Here is a 19,868-nt window from a genome sequence, read left to right as displayed (position 1 = left end):
TGCTTATATACATTCCTGAAAGCCTGGGCCGCTCCCACTCCCAACGTGATTGGCTGTCTAAACTTCTCAGCTGTGAATCACAACTCAGAGTTCAAGGGCCAATCCTGAAATGTTCTGTTGTTAGACATCATGTATCGAATCAGAACACAGACCACTGAAGACATAACAGTTTCCGTGCTTATGATTCAGTTTGGTTGTGCGAACAAAGCTGTTGAGTTATGTGAGGCGGAAGGAACCTCCGCCCGCAGCCAGCCATCAGGGATAGCAGCCACTGATAGCTTTCTCATTCATGAACTTGCCCAGTCCTCTTTGAAAGACATCCAAGCAGTGCCCCGTCGGCTGGAGCCACAGTTTCACCCTCCCAACACCAGGATTGCTGCAGCTTCCCCGCACGGGCGTCTTACCCATAGAGGCTCGTGGCGCAGGGCACCAGGGCGCCAAATTCTGGAGGGCGCCAGGGCAGAGGTGGAGGCTGGACACGGCGTCTCCTGGCATCAGCTCACCGCCCTCGCCCAGCTCCACTGAGAGCCTCCGTCTGTTGTGGTGGCCACCGTGGCACGAAGCGGCCAGCTGAGCTGGGAGGCACCGTGTCCAGCCTCTGCCTCTTCCACGCTAGAGGAGCTGCCCTCCAGCCGCTGCCCGCCTCCTCCAGCCCCGCCGGCAGCACCGTCCTTCCAAAAAAAAGGTCGACAACTCTGGGAAAGGGGGGGGCTGGAGGGAGCTTTGCACTATGGCGCCGGATATGCTTAAGACGGCCCTGCTACCCCAGACAGGGTTGAGGAGCGCCAGGGCAGCAAGAGCTCAGGCTTGTGCAAACACATGGATGGGAGTAGCTGCAGAGCGCTGGCCTTGCTGGTGCTCTTCCCCAGACCTCTCTAGATAAGCTGCAGCGATAATGGAGTTGGGACGGCAGCTTCACAGCTCCACCACAGGCTGCTGATGGAGATCAGGGGAAGGGGAAGGTCCCAGGTGGGAGCTGGGAGGGCTCACTCTTCTGTGTGTGGTATAAGGGTTAAGTTTTAATTTTGATAGAGTCAGGGGTGCCAACTTGAACAAAATATTGGGGGGGGTGGCTGTCCAGGTAAGCCTCACCCTGCATAATTGGTCACATGATACAAGACACAGACACCGTTTGAATGGTAATGTCCATCAACTTGAGGGGGGGCAGCCGCCTTAAATATTTTATTGGGGGGTCCAAAGGAACCTCGGCTCCTATGGATAGAGGGCTTTGCAATTTCCCTTTCCTCTTTTTTTCCTTCTTTCTCCTTTTCTTTATTCTTGGTTCCCCCCACCCTTTCTGAATTCGTTAGATTTTTATTGTATTTTATGTTGAAAACTTTTTTAAAAAACTGATTTTTTTTAAAAAGAGATAGATGGGCAACCCTCTTACCTTAGACCCGGGTAGTCCAACCCCCACGGAGCCTTTTTGTCCTGGTAAGCCTTGAACACCCCGATCTCCCTAAAAACAACATAAGAGATGTGCTTAGAAATAGCCTTTATAAAAAAAGGCCGTAACATTTAGCAGCCGCAGGCAAAGTACTGTTCCCTCGGTTATTTAGGCCGTTTTCTGTTTGAATGCAGAACTGTCTGCAAGAATTGCATTTGGCTATACTGTACCCATATGGACATTTATTAAACATGCAGGAAACAAGCATGCAAGAAAACCACTGACAGATGTTTAGCCAGCCGTCTTATCCCTTTGAGCAGAGCAGCTTTCCTGTCACTTCCATATGGAACAGTTATGTTAAATGTGGCCCAATAGCATCCCCAGGGCTCAGCTGCTCAGCTTAAGCGGCCACCAATATTTCTCAGCCACAGGGTTTACTTACATGACACAGAGACCTAATACACAGATGCTCCTCTTGTGAGACAGCTTCGCATGACGGGAAACAGTTTTCGACTCTATGGCTCTAAGCCAGTGGTTTCCAAACCTGAGCGGGCGCTGGAGGTGTCAGTGACTATCAGGCTTTGAAAATCTGGCATCGCTGTATCAAGTTTATCAATTTGGTTGACTCAAGCTACATTGGATTTTGAATAAACGTGCAACTAATTGGTACTGCTTTTAATGCTGCTGTGTAATCACTTTTCTTAGTGCGTCGCCGTTCAACCACTATTCTGAATAATGCTCTTTTAGAGGGTACGGGGCACCAGGCATGAGTTTATGGAGCCAAGGGAACAGTGGCACCCAAAAAAGATTCGGAACCACTGCTCTTAGCCGTCCAAACCACAAGCTTTACATACGCAAGAAGTGTCACATTCCTGACATCTCCATGGCCATATAAGGAGTGATGGCACTTTTGTAGGTGACAACGCACTTGCTTTCTAAAATTTGAATTGCCCCAGAGGAGTCCCTCCCGGACTCTCCATTCATTCAACATTGGGGAATCTCCTCCAGGCCACACCCTCTCCCCAGGCCACGCCCCTCACAAGCCGTGTTCTGCACCCTCATTGAGGTTCACGTAAATGGGAAAGTGTTTTTTAAAATGCATTGCTCTAAGACAGATTCTTGTGGGAAGGATCCAGCTCAACATTTGTTTTTGTTTTTTTGACAAAGTAATAATCATAAATAAATAAGAATAAAAATGTGCACTCTACCATTCCATTGTAACTATCCAGCCTCCCAAAATTTCAACACCTCTTGCGATGGTTTGACCCATTTCCATTTTAACAGTACAAATTCTACAAGCACCTTCCATATCTCCTTGAAATCATTTCTCCTGCATATTCCCCATCTTACCTTAATGGCACATGTCAATGTATCATTAAGAGCTATATTCCCACACCTCTTTAGACCATTCTGCTTCCCCCTTCCACTTCCCTAGCTATCATAATTCGTGCAGCTGTCAATAAATCTGTGAGCAAGTCCTTCATAGCCTGCGAACCTGCCACCCCATCATAAATTGCTAATAATGGCACCTCTTCACTTTGGTCAGCTTTAACCCAGTGATTTCTGTTATCTCCCAGCTCAACATTTTCCCAGATATTTATAGCTTTGGTATATAATAATATAATAATAACTTATTATTTATACCCCACCCATCTGGCTGGGTTTCCCCAGCCACTCTGGGCGGCTTCCAACAAAATATTAAAATACAATGGTCTGTTAAACATTAAAAGCTTCCCTAAACAGGGCTGCCTTCAGATGTCTTCTAAAAGTCTGGTAGATGTTTTTCTCTTTGACATCCGGTGGGAGGGCATTCCACAGGGCGGGTGCCACTACCAAGAAGGCCCTCTGCCTGGTTCCTTGTAACTAGGCTTCTCGCAGCGAGGAGACTGCCAGAAGGCCCTCGGCGCTGGACCTCAGTGTCCGAGCAGAACGATGGGGGTGGAGACGCTCCTTCAGGTATACTGGACCGAGGTCATTTAGGGCAGTGTTTCCCAACCAGTGTGCCTCCAGATGTTTTGGGACTACAACTCCCATCATTCCTGACCACTGGTCTTGCTAGCTAGGGATGATGGGAGTTGTAGTCCGAAAACATCTGGAGGCACACTGGTTGGGAAACACTGATTTAAAGGTCAGCTTTAAAGGTCAGCACCAACACTTTGAATTGTGCTCGGAAACGTACTGGGAGCCAATGTAGATTTTTCAAGACCGGTGTTATGTGGTTTCGGCGGCCGCTCCCAGTCACCAGCCTAGCTGCCGCATTCTGGATTAGTTGTAGTTTCCAGGTCACCTTCAAAGGTAGCCCCACATAGAGCGCATTGCAGTAGTCCAAGCGGGAGATAACTAGAGCATGCACCACTCTGGCGAGACAGTCTGCAGGCAGGTAGGGTCTCAGCCTGCGTACTAGACGGAGCTGATAGACAGCTTCCCTGGACACAGAATATAAGTAATTGGCTAATCTGGATGACAGCACATGTATATCTTTCTCTCTCTCTCCCTCTGCGTGTGAAGTCATCAGGTTCTAAAGGCCAAAACTGAAATTCTAGTTTAAGAGATATGTCACTGCTAGGTCACCCTGACACAACATAGTGGCCTTTTAATCTGTTAGAGCAAATAGTATTGACTCAGTTTTTTCACTTCCATGGAATGGGAAAGTCCAGGGTATGTTACATCCATAGTTCATCAGTTCTTCCAGAATAAATTTTTGTCCTTAACCAGGGCAGAGTTTTAAAGGCCTGATCTTTTCACTCCAATAGGGCTGGAACTCAGTTAAGAAACCACTGTCTGTCAACCAAGTGGACATTTAAATTTTAGGTTTTGGGGGTTTCTTTCCCCTCTTAAGCAGCATCATAAATAGTTCCATGAAACAACTGTGTAATGAAGACAGGGCAGGGGGAGTCATTTGCAAAAAGAAATTATGTCAGCAACTACATTCTTACCTTAGTTCCTTGTATACTATCTCCAGGAGGACCCTGGGGACCTGGCAGACCTTTTTGTCCAATAACACCCTAATTTTAAAAAAGGAAAGAAAGGAAATAATATTGGCTCAGATTAAGAGGGGGGAGTAGTTTAAGACAACTCCAGGAAGAAGTCAGAATTGTATATCACCATGTAAAGTTTTGTACCCATCTCTACCTTTTCCAAATGCTGGAAACTATATATGATCCTTTGTAACTGCTTGGGGGGCACTTAAGTGCTTTCCTATACTTGTCTACTCAGAAACAGGGATGGGCAAATTGACCGAGTTCAGTTTCTTACAGCTTCTCCTTATTTCGCATCTTAATTTCAGTTCTTCAGCAATTGGCTTTTTTCTTTTTTTAAAAAAGAAAGAAATCCTCGTGAAAACCCATCGGCATCTTAGTGCAATTTCTCCTAATCAATGAAATCTCACATGTAGTTTTGACTAATGTGTACACTTTTGCAAAGTAATTCCCACTAACATAATTCATTTGTAACTCATTTTCATGAATAGATGCCTCTTTATGCATGCCATCCAGTGATGTCTGCATTCTTGCATGCATTGATTGGTTGGAAAGCTGCATTGAAAAATTCAGAGAAGTGCGAATTTCAAAGGATAGCCATGTTTCGGTTCACGTATTGGTTCAAAAAGTGTGGATTAAATGGTTTCCTATTAAAATGCAAACATATTCAATTTGCAACTCAGAAATAAGTTCTCTTGAGGTCACTCCAGGTAATTCAAAGGCTGGAGTAAGAGGTCGGCAGAGTAAGGGCAGCCATGGAACTGTTTAGGGCAGGCATCCCCAGACTTCGGCCCTCCAGGTGTTTTGGACTACAATTCCCATCTTCCCCAACCACTGGTCCTGTTAGCTATGGATCATGCGAGTTGTAGGCCAAAACATCTGGAGGGCCGCAGTTTGGGGATGCCTGGTTTAGGGTATAAGGAAACTGGTATCACAATCCCACCTATTACCCCTTCTCTCTGCCCTTGGTCACGTTCAACAGCCAGCCGAATTAAATGACAAAGATGTCTAGACTATACCATTTCAGGCTTTGGATACACATTTGAAAAACAAAACAACTCCCCGCACACAGAAAGAAGACAGGCTGAGCTCTTCACCCTGACATGCTGATTCTCTGTGTGCAAGCGCTTATCCTTTGCTCCATAAGGTAAGCAAATGTACATTCACAGCAGTCACCTGAAGACTCAGGCTAAAGAGAGCCGGATGGCTGGAGCGAACCAGTCAGTCCCCGTTATGGAGAGCCGTAGGATCAGTAGCATTCTTCTGCAACTAACACCCCCCCCCCAACAAAAGCAACACTGCATTCCTTTGCTGGGCGCACTGCATCTAACAATTCGGCCACAAAATGCAACGTTATAGGAAAAAAGTAAGTGCTTCTTTTGCAAGGCATTCACAAACCTGTTAAGGTTAAAACAGGCAAAGAAGAAGAAGAAGCTAATAATAATAATAATAATAATAATAATAATAATAATAATAATAATAATTTATTATTTATACCCCGCCCATCTGGCCGGGTTCCCCCAGCCACTCTGGGCGGCTTCCAACAAAACAGAAATTCTAAAATACAGAAATCCATCAAACATTAAAATACAGAAATCCATTAATAATAATAATTTATTAAATAATTTAAAGCTACTAATTTAAATTACTTTAATAAATAATTTAAAGCTACTAAGATATTGAATGTAAGTTGGCTCCAGAGCATTCCAAGAAAGGTGGCTATCAGGTTTAATTTAAATATATAAGGGGCAGGAACTTCTAGCTCAGGGGAAGGGAACTTGTGGTACCTACAGATGTTGTTGGACTCCAACTCCCATCAGCCCCAGGTAGTGCAGACAGTGGTCAGGGAAGATGGGAATTGTAGTCAAACAATATCTGGAGGGCCACACTGCATATTCCCAATCCCTCTGCTAGACTGTGCAGATTCTTGCTAACCTTGGGCCCAGGTATTCCTATTCCTCTTTGACCAGGAGGCCCCGGGGATCCTCTTGCTCCTGGTTCTCCCTAAAGTAAAGAAAGACAAAAAGGAAGAGGTTCAACACAAGTGTTACATCCACAGAATTTTATGAATGAGCCTGCTTGTTTTCAAAACAAATCATAGCGGAAGATGTTCCAACTCAAAAGCCGGCAAGCACTCCTCATAGATATCAATAGCTAAAGGCTACATTACACGTTACATGTGCTATTTATTTACGTGCATTCTCAGGGCAGCCCATAGAATAAAAATGCACAATACAGTAAAATGTAAAAAAAAAAAAAAAAAACCACCACCATGAAAGCAATCCCTAATTAAGGCTTTTTATTTATTTATTTTTAAAGAATATTTAAACGCACACCCAAACCAAAAAGCAGAGAATTAAAGCCACAGAGCCAGGGGAATATTAGGAGCTACAACAAAATTCAAAAAGGTCTTGGAAAATAAGAGAGATTTAAAAGCTGGTGGCAAAAAGGGCATTAAAGTTAGGTACATGTGGCCCTGCTTGGGAAGAGCATTCTGCAGTTGGGACACACAGCCACTGAGATGCCCCTTTCATAAACAGCCGCATGCTGCACCTCATTTGGCTTGGGCACCCAGAGAAAGCGTTGGGATAAAGATATCAGGGATGGAGGAGGTTATCCTTGCCCAACTCCAAGGATCATTGGCCTGGGGCAACTCAAAGGCAGACTTTTTTTTACTGGTGCCACCGGTGTTGCAAAACACAATGTCTGTATTGACATTGGGCTGCCTTTGGAATATTGCACTTGATCTCTCAACCTGCTTTTAATTGCTATGGGTTTTTTAAAAAATGGGGTTGTTTTACAGTCTGTTTAATTATGATGTCCCCCCCCTTTTCTTTTAATGCTTGTGTAACCTGGGAGTACAGAGTTCACCGGGTGACCTTGAACCAGTCACCAACACTTAACCTAACCTACCTCACAGGCAGGTCCAGATTTAGGTTTGATAAGGCCCTAAGCTACAGGAGATAATAGGCCCTTTATATGTCCAGCTGTCCTTTGTCAACAACAAATTGTCACTGTTTCTTTGTGTCGAATATATGCTATATGGTAATTTATGGACCTACACAACACAAAACACTGTTGCAGTATGTAGGTTTTAGTTTATTTCTTTTTATCTTATATTTTGGAAATTTACATCCAGTTCTTTTCCTTTTCATTTTTTTTTTGGGCCCCCCCCAAGAGAGTGGGGCCATAAGCTATAGCTTGTTTAGCTTATACATAAATCCAGCACTGCTCACAGAGTTGTTGGGAGGATAACGTAGAGAGAAGGAGAGCCATGGATGCTAAATTGAGATCTTTGGAACAAAGGTGGGAAATAAGCAAAACATGGGTGAAGAGGAGGGCTTTTTTTCTGGTGGACTCCATTGCCATTATAAGAGAACAAGGGAGGCGTTCACGGTGAGTTTCGGCACCTCTTTTTCTAAAAAACCAGCACGGGGGAAGATGTTTTTATAAATAAATAAGAGACGGTCTCCATGTTCTCTCCCCCCACCCCCCCGCCAGAGAGGGAGGCAATTCAGAGCAGGTAAATATTGAGGCATGTAGGGAGAGGTCACCTAACTCGTTCTTCATGAAGTTCTCTCTCACTCTCTGAATGATGGGGGAAGCTGCCGGAACTGTTATTTGGAGCAACCTTCTTCTCCCGCAGAGTTTCTAACCAGCCCAGCACTTAAAGGTTTAACAATTCAAACACATCATGGAGAAATGTCTAACAAAGCTACCGGAGATTTAAATAATAGGACAGCTGTCGACAGATTGCTGAGAGCAACTTGATCTTGGTGAAATCCCTAAAGGACAAAGGTCTGTTTGACAATCTGCGTACAACTGTGGTTTGTTTAGGGGGAGGAGACGTCTGTAATATTAGAGAGGGGGTAGCTGAACCTTCAAACTAGTTAATCGAGAAGCTTTCAGGGCTGGAATGCTGCGACTTCAACGCTTAAATCTGAGAAGCCTGTTTTTCTGGTTTGTGGATCAGACTGTGAAAAGATCGTGAAGATTAGAGCTGCTGCAGTACTTAAAAAAAATTTTTTTTTTACTTGGGAATAAGTCCTATTAAACTCAGAGGAATTGACCGTGGATCACACATGTGTAGGCTTGCATGGTTGATCCTGAATGCTAAAGATGGGGCCAAACTACATGTTATAGATCTGTAACTGGAAAACGTCTGAAAGCAGTTGTGACGTGTTCCCATTTGGAATGGGGGGCGGGCGGGCTTCAGTGTAGGGACATGAAGTGTCAAATCCCTTTTTTCATGGTGGCATTGTTCCATCCCCATCCCCTGAGCAGTTATTACCGGTATTTGCACATAGAGAGGAACATTGATTCCATGTGCTACCAGCAGGTGGTGCCAAAGGACGGGTCAATTTCTGTATGGGCCTTTTGGTATTTGTGGATGAGTTGAATTTGTAAAACCCCCTCCCTGGCCTTTCTGATTTAGTCACCTAAAACAGGGGTGGCCAACTCCCAAGAGACTGCAATCTAATCACAGAGTTAAAAACTGGCAGTGATCTACCTCCTTTTGGGGGGTTCAGGTCAAAGTTTTTTTTAAGAAGGAGGAAGGCCCATTTTGGGGGGTTTGGGTCAAAGTTGTTGAGTTTTATCAGGGAGGAGGTAAAATGTTGAGCTTTTTTTTAGGGGAGCCACAGTTGTTCAGCTTCTTTGGGGGGAGCCAGTGATCTACCACAGACGTCCAGTGATCTACTGGTAGATCACAATCTACCTGTTGGACATGCCTGACCTAAAACATTGTGATTTAACTGGATTGCAGGCTACTCAGGAAACCCAGCCAGATGGGCGGGGTATAAATATTATTATTATTATTATTATTATTATTATTATTATTATTATTATGCCCCTCTGAACTCACTCATTTAATTTCAAGTAAACCTGAATAGGACCAAGCTGCTTTAACTTTAATTCACAGGACTACGGCAGGCAAATGTTTCTCCTCTAAACCGTTTCAAAGACAGGCTGTTCAAAACATTTTCTGTAAATACTTAGATACAGTTTAGACATGTTGCTAAACCAGCACTCCCTGCTGGATCAGGCCAAAGAGCTATCTAGTCCAGCATTATGTTCTCATGCTGGCCAAGCAGATAACCTGTAAGCAAGACCTGAGTGCGATAGCCTGTGCCGGCTGGGGCTTCTGGGAGTTTTGAGCTAAACCACAGTTTAGAGCGGAGATGTGGACTCTATGGTCCTCCAGATGTTGTTTGGCTCCAACTCCCATCAGCCCCAGCCAACATGACCAAGGGTCAGGGATGATGGGATGTGTAGTTCAACAACATCTGCATGGTCAAAGGCGGGGATTCCATGACCTTCCAGATCACAGAATCGGATTAACCCTAAGGGTAATCTAGTCCAATCCCCTGTAATGCAAGAATCCTGTCCTGGATGGGCTCAAACCACCAACCTTTTGGTTGGAGCCAGGCACACTGACCCATTGCGCCACAGGAGGACTATTGCTTAACTGCAGCTCCCATCATTCCTGACCATTGACCATGATGACTAAGGATAACGAGAGCTGGAGACCTACATCATCTGAAGGACCACAGACTTAGAGCTACATGAATGGGCCTATTCTCCTCCCAGGCTCACATACCCCTCTTTTCTCCCCTCTGTGTCCAAGGGCAGGGGGGACGAGGAACCAGAAGCTTTCTTTCCATTTTTTAATGAACAATGCCTTCTGGAGTCATCTGAACCAGTGGCTGTGGTTTAGCACTATGGTTAGTTTCAACAAGACAGCTTCATAGCCCATAATTTGAAGTGGACTTGTTTTGGAGCTAATCATTGTTATTATGTGATACAGAGGTACCTCGGGTTATGCACCTGATTCGTTCCGGGGTGCGGTTTGTAACCCAAAAAGTACGTAACCCGAACAAGCACGAAAGCGCGCTTCTGCGCATGTGCGAACTGCACAGAATACTTCTGTGCATGCACAGACCGCGCACACCGCTTCTGCACATGCGCAGACCGCGCACAGGGCGAAAAATACTTCTGGGTTTGCGGAGTACGCAACCTGAAAGTATGTAACCTGAAGCAAACGTAGTCCGAGGTATGGCTGTACGTAGTCTAAAATTAGTGTAAAATCAAACATTAAACAGTTTGCATATATATTATATAGACAGGGGTGTGTGTCTTATTTTTTTGCTCCTCTCGATTAACTCCGTGACCTCCCATGCATTTATTACAAATTGTTCCACTACAGTACTGTGAAACACATGCAGCGTAAATTCATGGAATGATATGGGTTGGAAACAACTCCATATGAGGGAAGTATTATGTATATCTGTTGAAATGGATCCAAAGATATACAAAGAATTGCCATGCTGGGCTTTTCGCTTTGTTTTTGTTTGTTTTTGAACCGCAGGAATTTTTCTGCATACTTATTTTTTTCTTAATTAAAAAGGGCGAGGGAGGAAGAAAATGCAGTCAGCTGAAATTGAACTAACGGGCAGTTACCGTGTGTGAGATCAATTAAGACGCCTGGGGCAAGGAACAGACACTCAGCTCTTTACTGGAATTAAGCCTATGTTTGATAGGCCAGGATCTTAACATGATACACTTCCTGCAGCTGGCTCTACCTAGCCCCCAGAGACCACTGTTGGTGGGTTCCCCCCAAAAAAAGCTTTGGCTCTGTTCTTCAGTAAAAATGCTAGGATAGGCTATTCCCACTGTTGTGGTATCAAGGCTGTGGCTTTACGATTTGCATGCCTTTTATATACATATCCAGTTGTGATTACAGCCTGCTCCTTTGCCCTTCATGTCTATCCTATACACAACAAGAAGGTTACGCCTATGGTGTTCCCGCATCCCACAGGCGGTTTTGAGTGAATCGGGCCTCTGTTTCACCAAATTCCTCCTTTCTGCTGCGTGCATATACGAGCCATCTCTCAAGCCCAAAGAACAGAGCTCCAATTGAGATTGAGGGAACATTCTTATGGAGTGATACTTAGTGGAATTCCAACTTGTATGTAAATGTGTTTATAGGGGGCTCTTTGGTTAAACAAAGCTGTTCGCTTTTTTTAAATTAAAAAATAGAGGAAATCAGAGCAGTACAGAAGAAGGATCGGAGGGAAAAACCAAGTCCTATTGATCGCTGTGTGTGTGTGTGTGTGTGTGTGTGTGTGTGTGTTTTCGATACCTCAATAATACGAAAAATAAATGACAATGAAAGTGGCGACCGAACCTCTGTGAGAAGGAAAACAATAGCCGGAACAATTTCTATACCACATTTCCATATACAGTGGTACCTCGGTTTATGAACACAATTGGTTCCGGAAGTCTGTTCATAAACTGAAGCGTTCATAAACTGAAGCGAACTTTTCCATTGAAAGTAATGGAAAGTGGATTAATCCGTTCCAGAGTACTTAAACTGAAGCGTTCATAAACTGAAGCGAACTTTCCCATTGAAAGTAATGGAAAGTGGATTAATCCGTTCCAGACGGGTCCGCGGAGTACTTAAACTGAAGCGTTCATAAACTGAAGCATGGGTGTAATTGGTTCCGGAAGTCTGTTCATAAACTGAAGCGTTCATAAACCGAAGCGAACTTTCCCATTGAAAGTAATGGAAAATGAATTAATCCGTTCCAGATGGGTCCACGGTGTTCATAAACCGAAAATTCATAAACCGAGGTGTTCATAAACCGAGGTTCCACTGTATTATCTCAGTAACCAGTAATGAAGGTGGACCTGGGACGATTCGGGGCAGATAAAAGAAGCACTTCCTCGTGGAACTCCTTCCCACAGGAGGCAGTAATGGCCACCAACTTGGAGGGCTTTCAAAGAAGATTATGCAGAGTCATGGAGGACAAGGCCACCAATGGCTACTAACCACAATGGCTGTGTCCCACTTCCACTGGCAGAGGCAATGTGGCTGTCAGGGACTGGACAGAGGAGGAATGGTGGAGACCGCCTCCCCAGCCTGACCCTTCCAGAGAAGAGAAAGACGGTATACATTTAGACAGTATATATTTACAACAGGGGTTCGTGGGAGGTCACAGCTCAGAGGCAGATGAGGGGGAAAGTTGGGAAGTAATGGGAGAGGGAGAAGCAGAGTGGGAGCAGCTGGCTGACACGTTATCACTAGAAAGCATTCCAGACCCCCCTGTTCTCCCAGAACCCAGCAAGCATTGAAAGTAGGAGAGCAAAGGGCTTGGAGACAAATGGCCCTAAGCGGCCACCATAAGGTAGGTGGTGCTTTTGACGATTGAGGAGAGAAGGGGGGTGGAGATTACTTGGAGCAATGCCGTTACTCCAAGAGACAGCTTTTCTAAGCCTCTCTCTGTGACTATTGAATAAAAGACATTGGTAAGAACTCTCCTTGTTTATCTATTCCTGGCAACCTACTGGGGGGGATCGGATTCCCTGACGCCCGACAATGGCTCTGAGTACAAATTGCGAGAAATCATAGTTGGGGAGGATGCTGTTGTGCTTAGGTTCTGCTTGTGGGCTTCGTGCATCAATGGCTACCAGTATACTGTGTCAGCCCCTGGACTGGGGTAAAAGGTATTATTTGCACTACTGCACTAAAGCCAATATGTGAGATTGTTTTCCGCCACACAAACTGTTCCTTCTTACAGGTGCAGGGATCCATAATAGCTGCGGCTTCAAGGATTTGTCTGAAATAATAAGGCCACTGAAGTACAGGTTGCGTCTCTTATTTAATGAACATGTGGATTATTGTTTTTTCACCTTCTTGGGTACAAATATTCAGGGGTCTCGATAAGGAACTGGCCCATGGAGTCAAAATGTTCCCCAAACATGGTCTAGAGCAGTGATGGCCAAACCTGGCTCTCCAGCTGTTTGGGACTACAATTCCCATCATCCCTGACCACTGGTCCTGTTATCTAGGGATGGTGGGAGTTGTAGTCCCAAAACATCCGGAGGGCCAAGTTTGGCCATCACTGGTCTAGAGCAGGCATCCCCAAACTTCGGCCCTCCAGATGTTTTGGACTACAATTCCCATCTTCCCTGACCACTGGTCCTGCTAGCTAGGGATCATGGGAGTTGTAGGCCAAAACATCTGGAGGGCCGCAGTTTGGGGATGCCTGGTCTAGAGGGTTACCACGAGGAAGTGGGATGAGGAGGAGCAGGAAGGGGGAATGGTGAGCAGAACAAACAGAGAGGCACAATTCCTAGTATACAGAAATGCACACTGCATTCCTCAGAAGCAACAAGAAGCAGACCTTTTGCTGCATCTAATTTTTAATAGCTCTAATTCTGCAAATGGAATGGTTTTATAAGAATGCTCATATGACAACATGGAATGTAGGAAGCTCTCTCCCTCTCCCTCTCTCCTATTTACTAGGATAATACCAAACTGGTTTGCCATTGCCAGAATATGCTCCAAAGTAGTGATTTATCTGTTTGTTTTGACAAATTCCTGTGCTGTTTCGTTCACATGGGGACAGAAGTGTTTAGCAGCCCACCAAGGAGCTCACGACATACTGAAATGTGCATTTTATTTTATGGATCAGCTGTGACAGGTTTTGATTTCCCTATGTAAATTGGGCAGCAGAAGGCAACAGCAGATTTTTACATTGTTAAAGCAGAGGACTGATTGAAAGCGGTCTGATTTAGACAAGCACACACAAATATTTCACACAGTTTCTATAGACTTGTCAAACTTTAAAGTAGTGTTTAAAGAGCCATTTATTTGGGGCCAATTTTCCTTAATTTCAGCTTTTCTTTAAACACCCATAGGTGAGAGGATAGCTTTTTTTGTTTTGCTGATTTCTCTATTTTTAAAAGAAAACATGGCCTATGCTTTTAAAACACTTGCTGTACTGCTGCTAGTTTTAAATTGCTGATTTCTGAGAGTTGGTATGGATTTTTATTTTTATTTTATTTTTTGGAAATGCAAGCTAGTCACATTGGGTGGGCCATTACCCCAAATGGCAGCTTGACATCGTGCCAGAGGTCTAACTTCTGTTAACACTTAAAGGGCTACGTCAAGATGGATTCTGTCAACTTTATAAAAGTTATGTTATTGATCAAGAAGAAACTGTGATTTGTGTTCATTTCTGAGGAAATATAAGAATATAAAAAGAGCCTGCTGGATCAGGCCAGGGACCCATCTAGTCCAGCATCCTGTTCTCACAGAGGCCAACCAGATGCCTGTGGGGAAACCAGCAAGCAGGATCTGAGCACAAGAGCATTCTCTTCAATATGGAGGGAAACAGTGCATAGAATTTGTTTTACCTGCTTTTAATGACAGAGTTATCTATTAAAATTATACGTGTTACTTTAGCATGAGTACCTTTTGGCCAGGGTCCCCTGCTCCTTTAAGACCTCTTGGTCCCTGAAGGCCAGGCATTCCCTGAGGTCCCTAGGATAACATCAGAAAAAATACAGGCTGGTTAGTCTCACAGAACCGAAGGATGTACAAATAATGGGATGTGGGCCTCAATCTAGAAGCTTTTATTTTTTCATTAAAAACAAAAACATGCACTTTTTATTTTAATCTGTTGTTAAAATTGTATCCTACCTTTCCATCAGGGTGGCAAAACCATATTATAACAAATGCAATTAATAAAACAAAACAGCAAAAATAGAAAACGAACAGCATAAAAACAAGTACAGTGGTACCTCTACTTACGAATTTAATGTGTTCCGAACGCACATTTGTAAGTCGAAAAAATGTGTAAGTCGGATCCCATAGGAATGCATTGGGAGAAAAAATTCGTAAGTCGAAGCAACCCTATCTAAAAATTCGTAAGTAAAAAAAATCCTATCTAAACCGCATCCAAGATGGCGGACGGAACTCCATTTGTAAGTAGAAACATTTGTAAGTAGAGGTACCACTGTAAAACACCAGTAAGAACTAATCAAAACATAAAACCAATTTCAATACATAAGATAAGAGAGGAAGAAAATGCCAAAAGCTGGGGGCAGCATATCCCCAGTGGTGGGCTAAGTGGCAGAAACATACCCGTGTATTCTGGCGTATAAAACAACTGGGCATATAAGACGAGCCCCAACTTTTCCAGTTAAAATATAAAGTTTGGGATATACTCGCCGTATAAGAAATACGACCCGGTATATAAGACGACCCCCGACTTTTGAGAAGATTTTCCTGGGTTAAAAAGTAGTCTTATACGCAGGAATATACAATAAATAAACCAGCTTCAGATTGTGTCAAGGGCAGAGAAGAGCGCTTGCCTTGAAAGGGGGAGAGACTGGAAAAGTAACAATGTCCCCACAAAAACAGACTGGTTAGCAAAAATGATTGAATATTTACAGGGAGACTAAGAGGAAACACTATACACAAAGTTAACAAGGAATGGATGATATTTAAAGAATATCTCAAAAACTACGGTATATGGATAAGGTGGATCTCCCGACACACATAGAATGAATCTAAAAAGCAGAAAAAACACATAGTAAAATTCGTTTAGAAAAATAACTAGAAAAATAGAGCAAACAAAAATGAAATGCAAATGGATTAATAAATTGCAAAATAGCACAATGAGAACAGTTGGAAGTCAAACACTGATGGGTTTATGTTGGGTGGGTATGTAGGTAATGTATGTTTTGCAGATATGTATGGTATGGTATGGTATCGTATGTATGTATTGTATCGTACCACATTGTTTATGTATAATAAAGGAAACATTATTTTGAAAAGAAAAGAAAGGGGGAGAGACTCTTCTGGCCGCTATGAACATACAAGGCACGCTGGAGCTCTGAAGGCACTTCAGACCCCCAAGGAGGCAAGGTGTGATGCTTCAGGACACTGAGGACAGTGTACTATTCTTACCTTTTACCTTTTACCTCTTACCTATCACAAATTAGAGGTGAAATTATACTTACTGGTGCACCCGGAAAGCCATCCCCCTTTGCTCCAGGAAGTCCTGGTGGCCCCGGTAAGCCTGGAGAACCCTGAAGACAAATAATCAACGTCAATATAAATTATCTGAACATCATGTTATTAACTCTTAACGTTGCCAGACTTTGATGTTGGCATGTGAGAAGGCAAAACTGGCAGCCTGCCATGTCACAGAATATTATAATATTATAATATTCTAATAATATGCCCGGGACAGAGAAGCTTCACCTTCCTGTTGTACTTCTGGTTGAAAAGGACTCGGGGAGGGAGGAGGAAGCTGTTACTCATCGGGCAGAATACTACCAGGGAAAGTGTTCACGATCTGGACATTGACAGCTAATCTTGACATTGACAGCTAATGGCCTCGGTCCAGTATACCTGAAGGAGCGTCTCCACCCCCATCGTTCTGCCCGGACACTGAGGTCCAATACCGAGGGCCTTCTGGCGGTTCCCTCGTTGCAAGAAGCCAAGTTGCAGGGAACCAGGCAGAGGGCCTTCTAGGTAGTGGCGCCCGCCCTGTGGAATGCCCTCCCATCAGATGTCAAGGCAATAAGTAACTATTTTACTTTTAGAAGACAACTGAAGGCGGCCCTGTTTAGGGAGGCTTTTAATGTTTAATAGATTATTTTATTTCATTTTTCAGTTGGAAGCCGCCCAGAGTGGCTGGGGAAACCCAGCCAGATGGGCGGGGTATAAATAATAAATTATTATTATTTGCAAGTTGGAGAACTGGCGATACTTGAGAACTGGCTTGCACCAAAAAGCCACAAAGAACCGCATGTGAAATTCAGAAGTGGTATATGATATAGTAGTGCAAGGGAAGCTCCTCTTCCAAGAAGATGGGAGGAGCAGAAGTCATGCTGGACATGTCTGAGTCTTCAGGGTGTGCCTAAAGGATTCCTCTGGTTTGTTGCCAGTGTTTTAAAATATCAAGTAGTTTCCCCATTAATTATTTCAATAACGAAAGAAAACAGGGGCAAGGGGTCTTGTCTCTATTTTGACTTCCAAATTCCTGCACTGGGAAGAGTTGCCAAACAGATGTTCTAACTTTGTGAACAACCAAAAAAGGATAACAATACCCTTCTCTTATGAACTGAGGATTTTGTCCCACATATTCCTCCTGATTTTAGAAGGCGTAAGAATTGCTGCATCTTCATTTCACAATATCCTAAATCTGACATCCAGACCATCGAAAGGCTTACATCAATTAATGGACTGTGGCATTTCAGACTGAGGCTGTTTGAATGCTGTGGTTGCTGACCTTGAGCCAGACATCTTGGAGAGTGAAGTCAAGTGGGCCTTAGAAAGCACTGCTAATAACAAAACCAGCGGAAGTGATGATATTCCAGCTAAACTATTTAAAATTTTAAAAGATGCTGTTAAAAGGTGCTGTTAAGGTGCTACACTCAATATACCAGCAAGTTGGAAAACTCAGCAGTGGCCAGAGGATTGGAGAAGATCAGTCTACACCCCAATCCCAAAGAAGGGCAGTGCCAAAGAATGCTTCAACTACCGCACAATTGCGCTCATTTCACATGCTAGCAAGGTTATGCTTAAAATTCTACAAGGCAGGCTTAAGCAGTATGTGGACCGAGAACTCCCAGAAGTGCAAGCTGGATTTCGAAGGGGCAGAGGAACCAGAGGCCAAATTGCAAACATGTGCTGGATTATGGAGAAAGAACGGAATTCCGGAATGGATTCTGTTCGACTCCCGAGGTACGACCGTATTGGGTAATCAAAATATTTTACAATGAATTGCAACAAAGACTCAGATGGCAGCTTCCTATTATAAATCCATTGCACCTGGTTGGATATGACTTCAGATTACTGCTGACATCGTAACATTTGATTACTCAATAAAGAGGGCCACTTAAGCTTGATGTCACTTACTATTATTTCATCACTTACCATTCACCCGAAGGCCCCAGGACGGGTTACAACAATTTAAAAAACAAAATTAAAAACTATTCAAAAATGTACAAGTACAAAAAGTGTTATTGCAACAAATAAGGTGGGTCCTGAAAACACACATTCCAGGTGTCAAAAGCCAGGATAAAGAGATGCATCTTCAGTATTTGCCAAACCCTGTATAATGAAGTGGCCAGATGCACCTCTGTAGGGAGGGAGCACCATAACTTAGAGGCTGCTACAAAGAATGCCCTCTTCTGGGTCACCACAACCCCAAACTCCTGAGGGTAGCGGAACTACCAAAAAGGCCCCCCTCTACCAATCTTAACACTTGAGAAGGTCTGTAGGCAGAGGAGGGGGTTGACATTTGGGGCCTGAGTCATTTAGGGCTTTAAACACTAATGTGAGTACCTGGAATTGGGCTCAAAACAGAGGTGAGATGTGATCTAAAAGGAACCCCAGACAGTAATTTGAGGATTAGGGCCCTAGCATATCTTTAACCAGCCCTGATCCTGCCCAACAAGCCGAAAAACACCCAAGTTAGTATTTCATTCTACTTCTTTGCATGTGGTCATATTGAATCAGCTTGCCAATATTTTGTTTTATTAAAACTGCACACCTGAGGTCCCATGATTGAATTTCCAGGGTTTCCATCGCTCCCGGGAGGTCCTGCATATCCTTGCTCCCCCTAAACATACACACAAAAGAACACGTCTTTATTAAAGGACCACACAATTTTGGAGGAAAGTACCAGGATCACGTCGCTTTTATTTATTTATTTATTTATTTATTTATTTATTTATTTATTTATTTATTTGACAAACGGTTGCTTCTGAAATTATGCGCTTGGAGATGTTCTTTCTACAAATCACACCTATGAGAAAAAGTAGGAAGGGTTTATTTAACATGGTACCAAACAGGAAAGAAACTGAAAGTAACAAGGGCCAGTCTCTTAAGACTTACAGCTATTTTGGATCCCATCTACTACACACAGTCAGGACTGACACAATACATTTTGCTAGAAGTGAAGGTTAGAAGGTATCTCTCTCTCCCCCCCCCCAATAACTTAAGAGCTGCAAGGCAGGCCATGTGGTACACAGAGGTCTGTCCTCCAACAGAAGGGCACAGCTGGGTAGGCTCCTTCCACTGCCCTCTCCCACACCCATTAGCATCCATTGCCTGAGTCTACCATCCCGCTCTGCCAAATGGTAGAGCTGGCCCTGCATACTATCTGTAAGGAAGGACCATAGCTACTGAGATATACAGGAAAGGCTGGGGAAGGTCTCCTATCTGAAATCCTACAGAGCTGCTACCAGTTAGGGTTGACAATATTGAGCTACACAGGCCAGTGGTGTGACTTGGCATAAGATTCCTGTGTTTCGCAGAGCACTCTTCCTGTGCAAGCCCAATGAGCATGAAAGGAGATTTCAGAATACGTGTTAGATCTACACCTAATTCTTCCTGCAGCAATCAGACCATACAAATTTATGCTGTAAACTGCTCTGAGATCTAAGGATGAAGGGTGGTATACAGCAAACAACAACAACAACAACAACAACAACAACAACAACAACAACACATCATTCACCTTGGGGCCAGGAAGCCCACGAATGGAAGGTCCAGGGCTACCGACTGAACCTTTGATTCCAGATTCACCCTGAAGAAGAAATACATAATCAATGCATGTCTATATTATCAGCAATATATTCACACAACGACAAGGAGTCCTAATGTACTGGCTTTCAAGAGGAACCCAAAACATTTTGCC

General features: G+C 43.8%; 1 protein-coding gene across 2 annotated transcripts in view; it reads right to left on the bottom strand.

The window, feature by feature from the left end:
• COL28A1 (collagen type XXVIII alpha 1 chain) overlaps nucleotides 1-19,868 on the bottom strand; it is an 81,172-nt gene that overhangs the window by 12,345 nt on the left and 48,959 nt on the right. For both annotated transcript variants that reach the window (XM_060280753.1, XM_060280754.1), the window contains exons 22-28: nucleotides 19,689-19,757; nucleotides 18,720-18,788; nucleotides 16,177-16,245; nucleotides 14,624-14,692; nucleotides 6,301-6,369; nucleotides 4,324-4,392; nucleotides 1,391-1,459 (exon numbers count right to left, since the gene is read on the bottom strand). In XM_060280753.1, the coding sequence (XP_060136736.1) occupies nucleotides 1,391-1,459; nucleotides 4,324-4,392; nucleotides 6,301-6,369; nucleotides 14,624-14,692; nucleotides 16,177-16,245; nucleotides 18,720-18,788; nucleotides 19,689-19,757 (483 nt within the window). The remainder of the gene's footprint in view (nucleotides 1-1,390; nucleotides 1,460-4,323; nucleotides 4,393-6,300; nucleotides 6,370-14,623; nucleotides 14,693-16,176; nucleotides 16,246-18,719; nucleotides 18,789-19,688; nucleotides 19,758-19,868) is intronic.

This window comes from Zootoca vivipara, chromosome 12 (genome assembly GCF_963506605.1).
Source record: "Zootoca vivipara chromosome 12, rZooViv1.1, whole genome shotgun sequence".
In the NCBI taxonomy this organism is placed as follows: Eukaryota; Metazoa; Chordata; class Lepidosauria; order Squamata; family Lacertidae; genus Zootoca; species Zootoca vivipara.
This window is presented reverse-complemented; position numbering and strand designations above follow the sequence as displayed.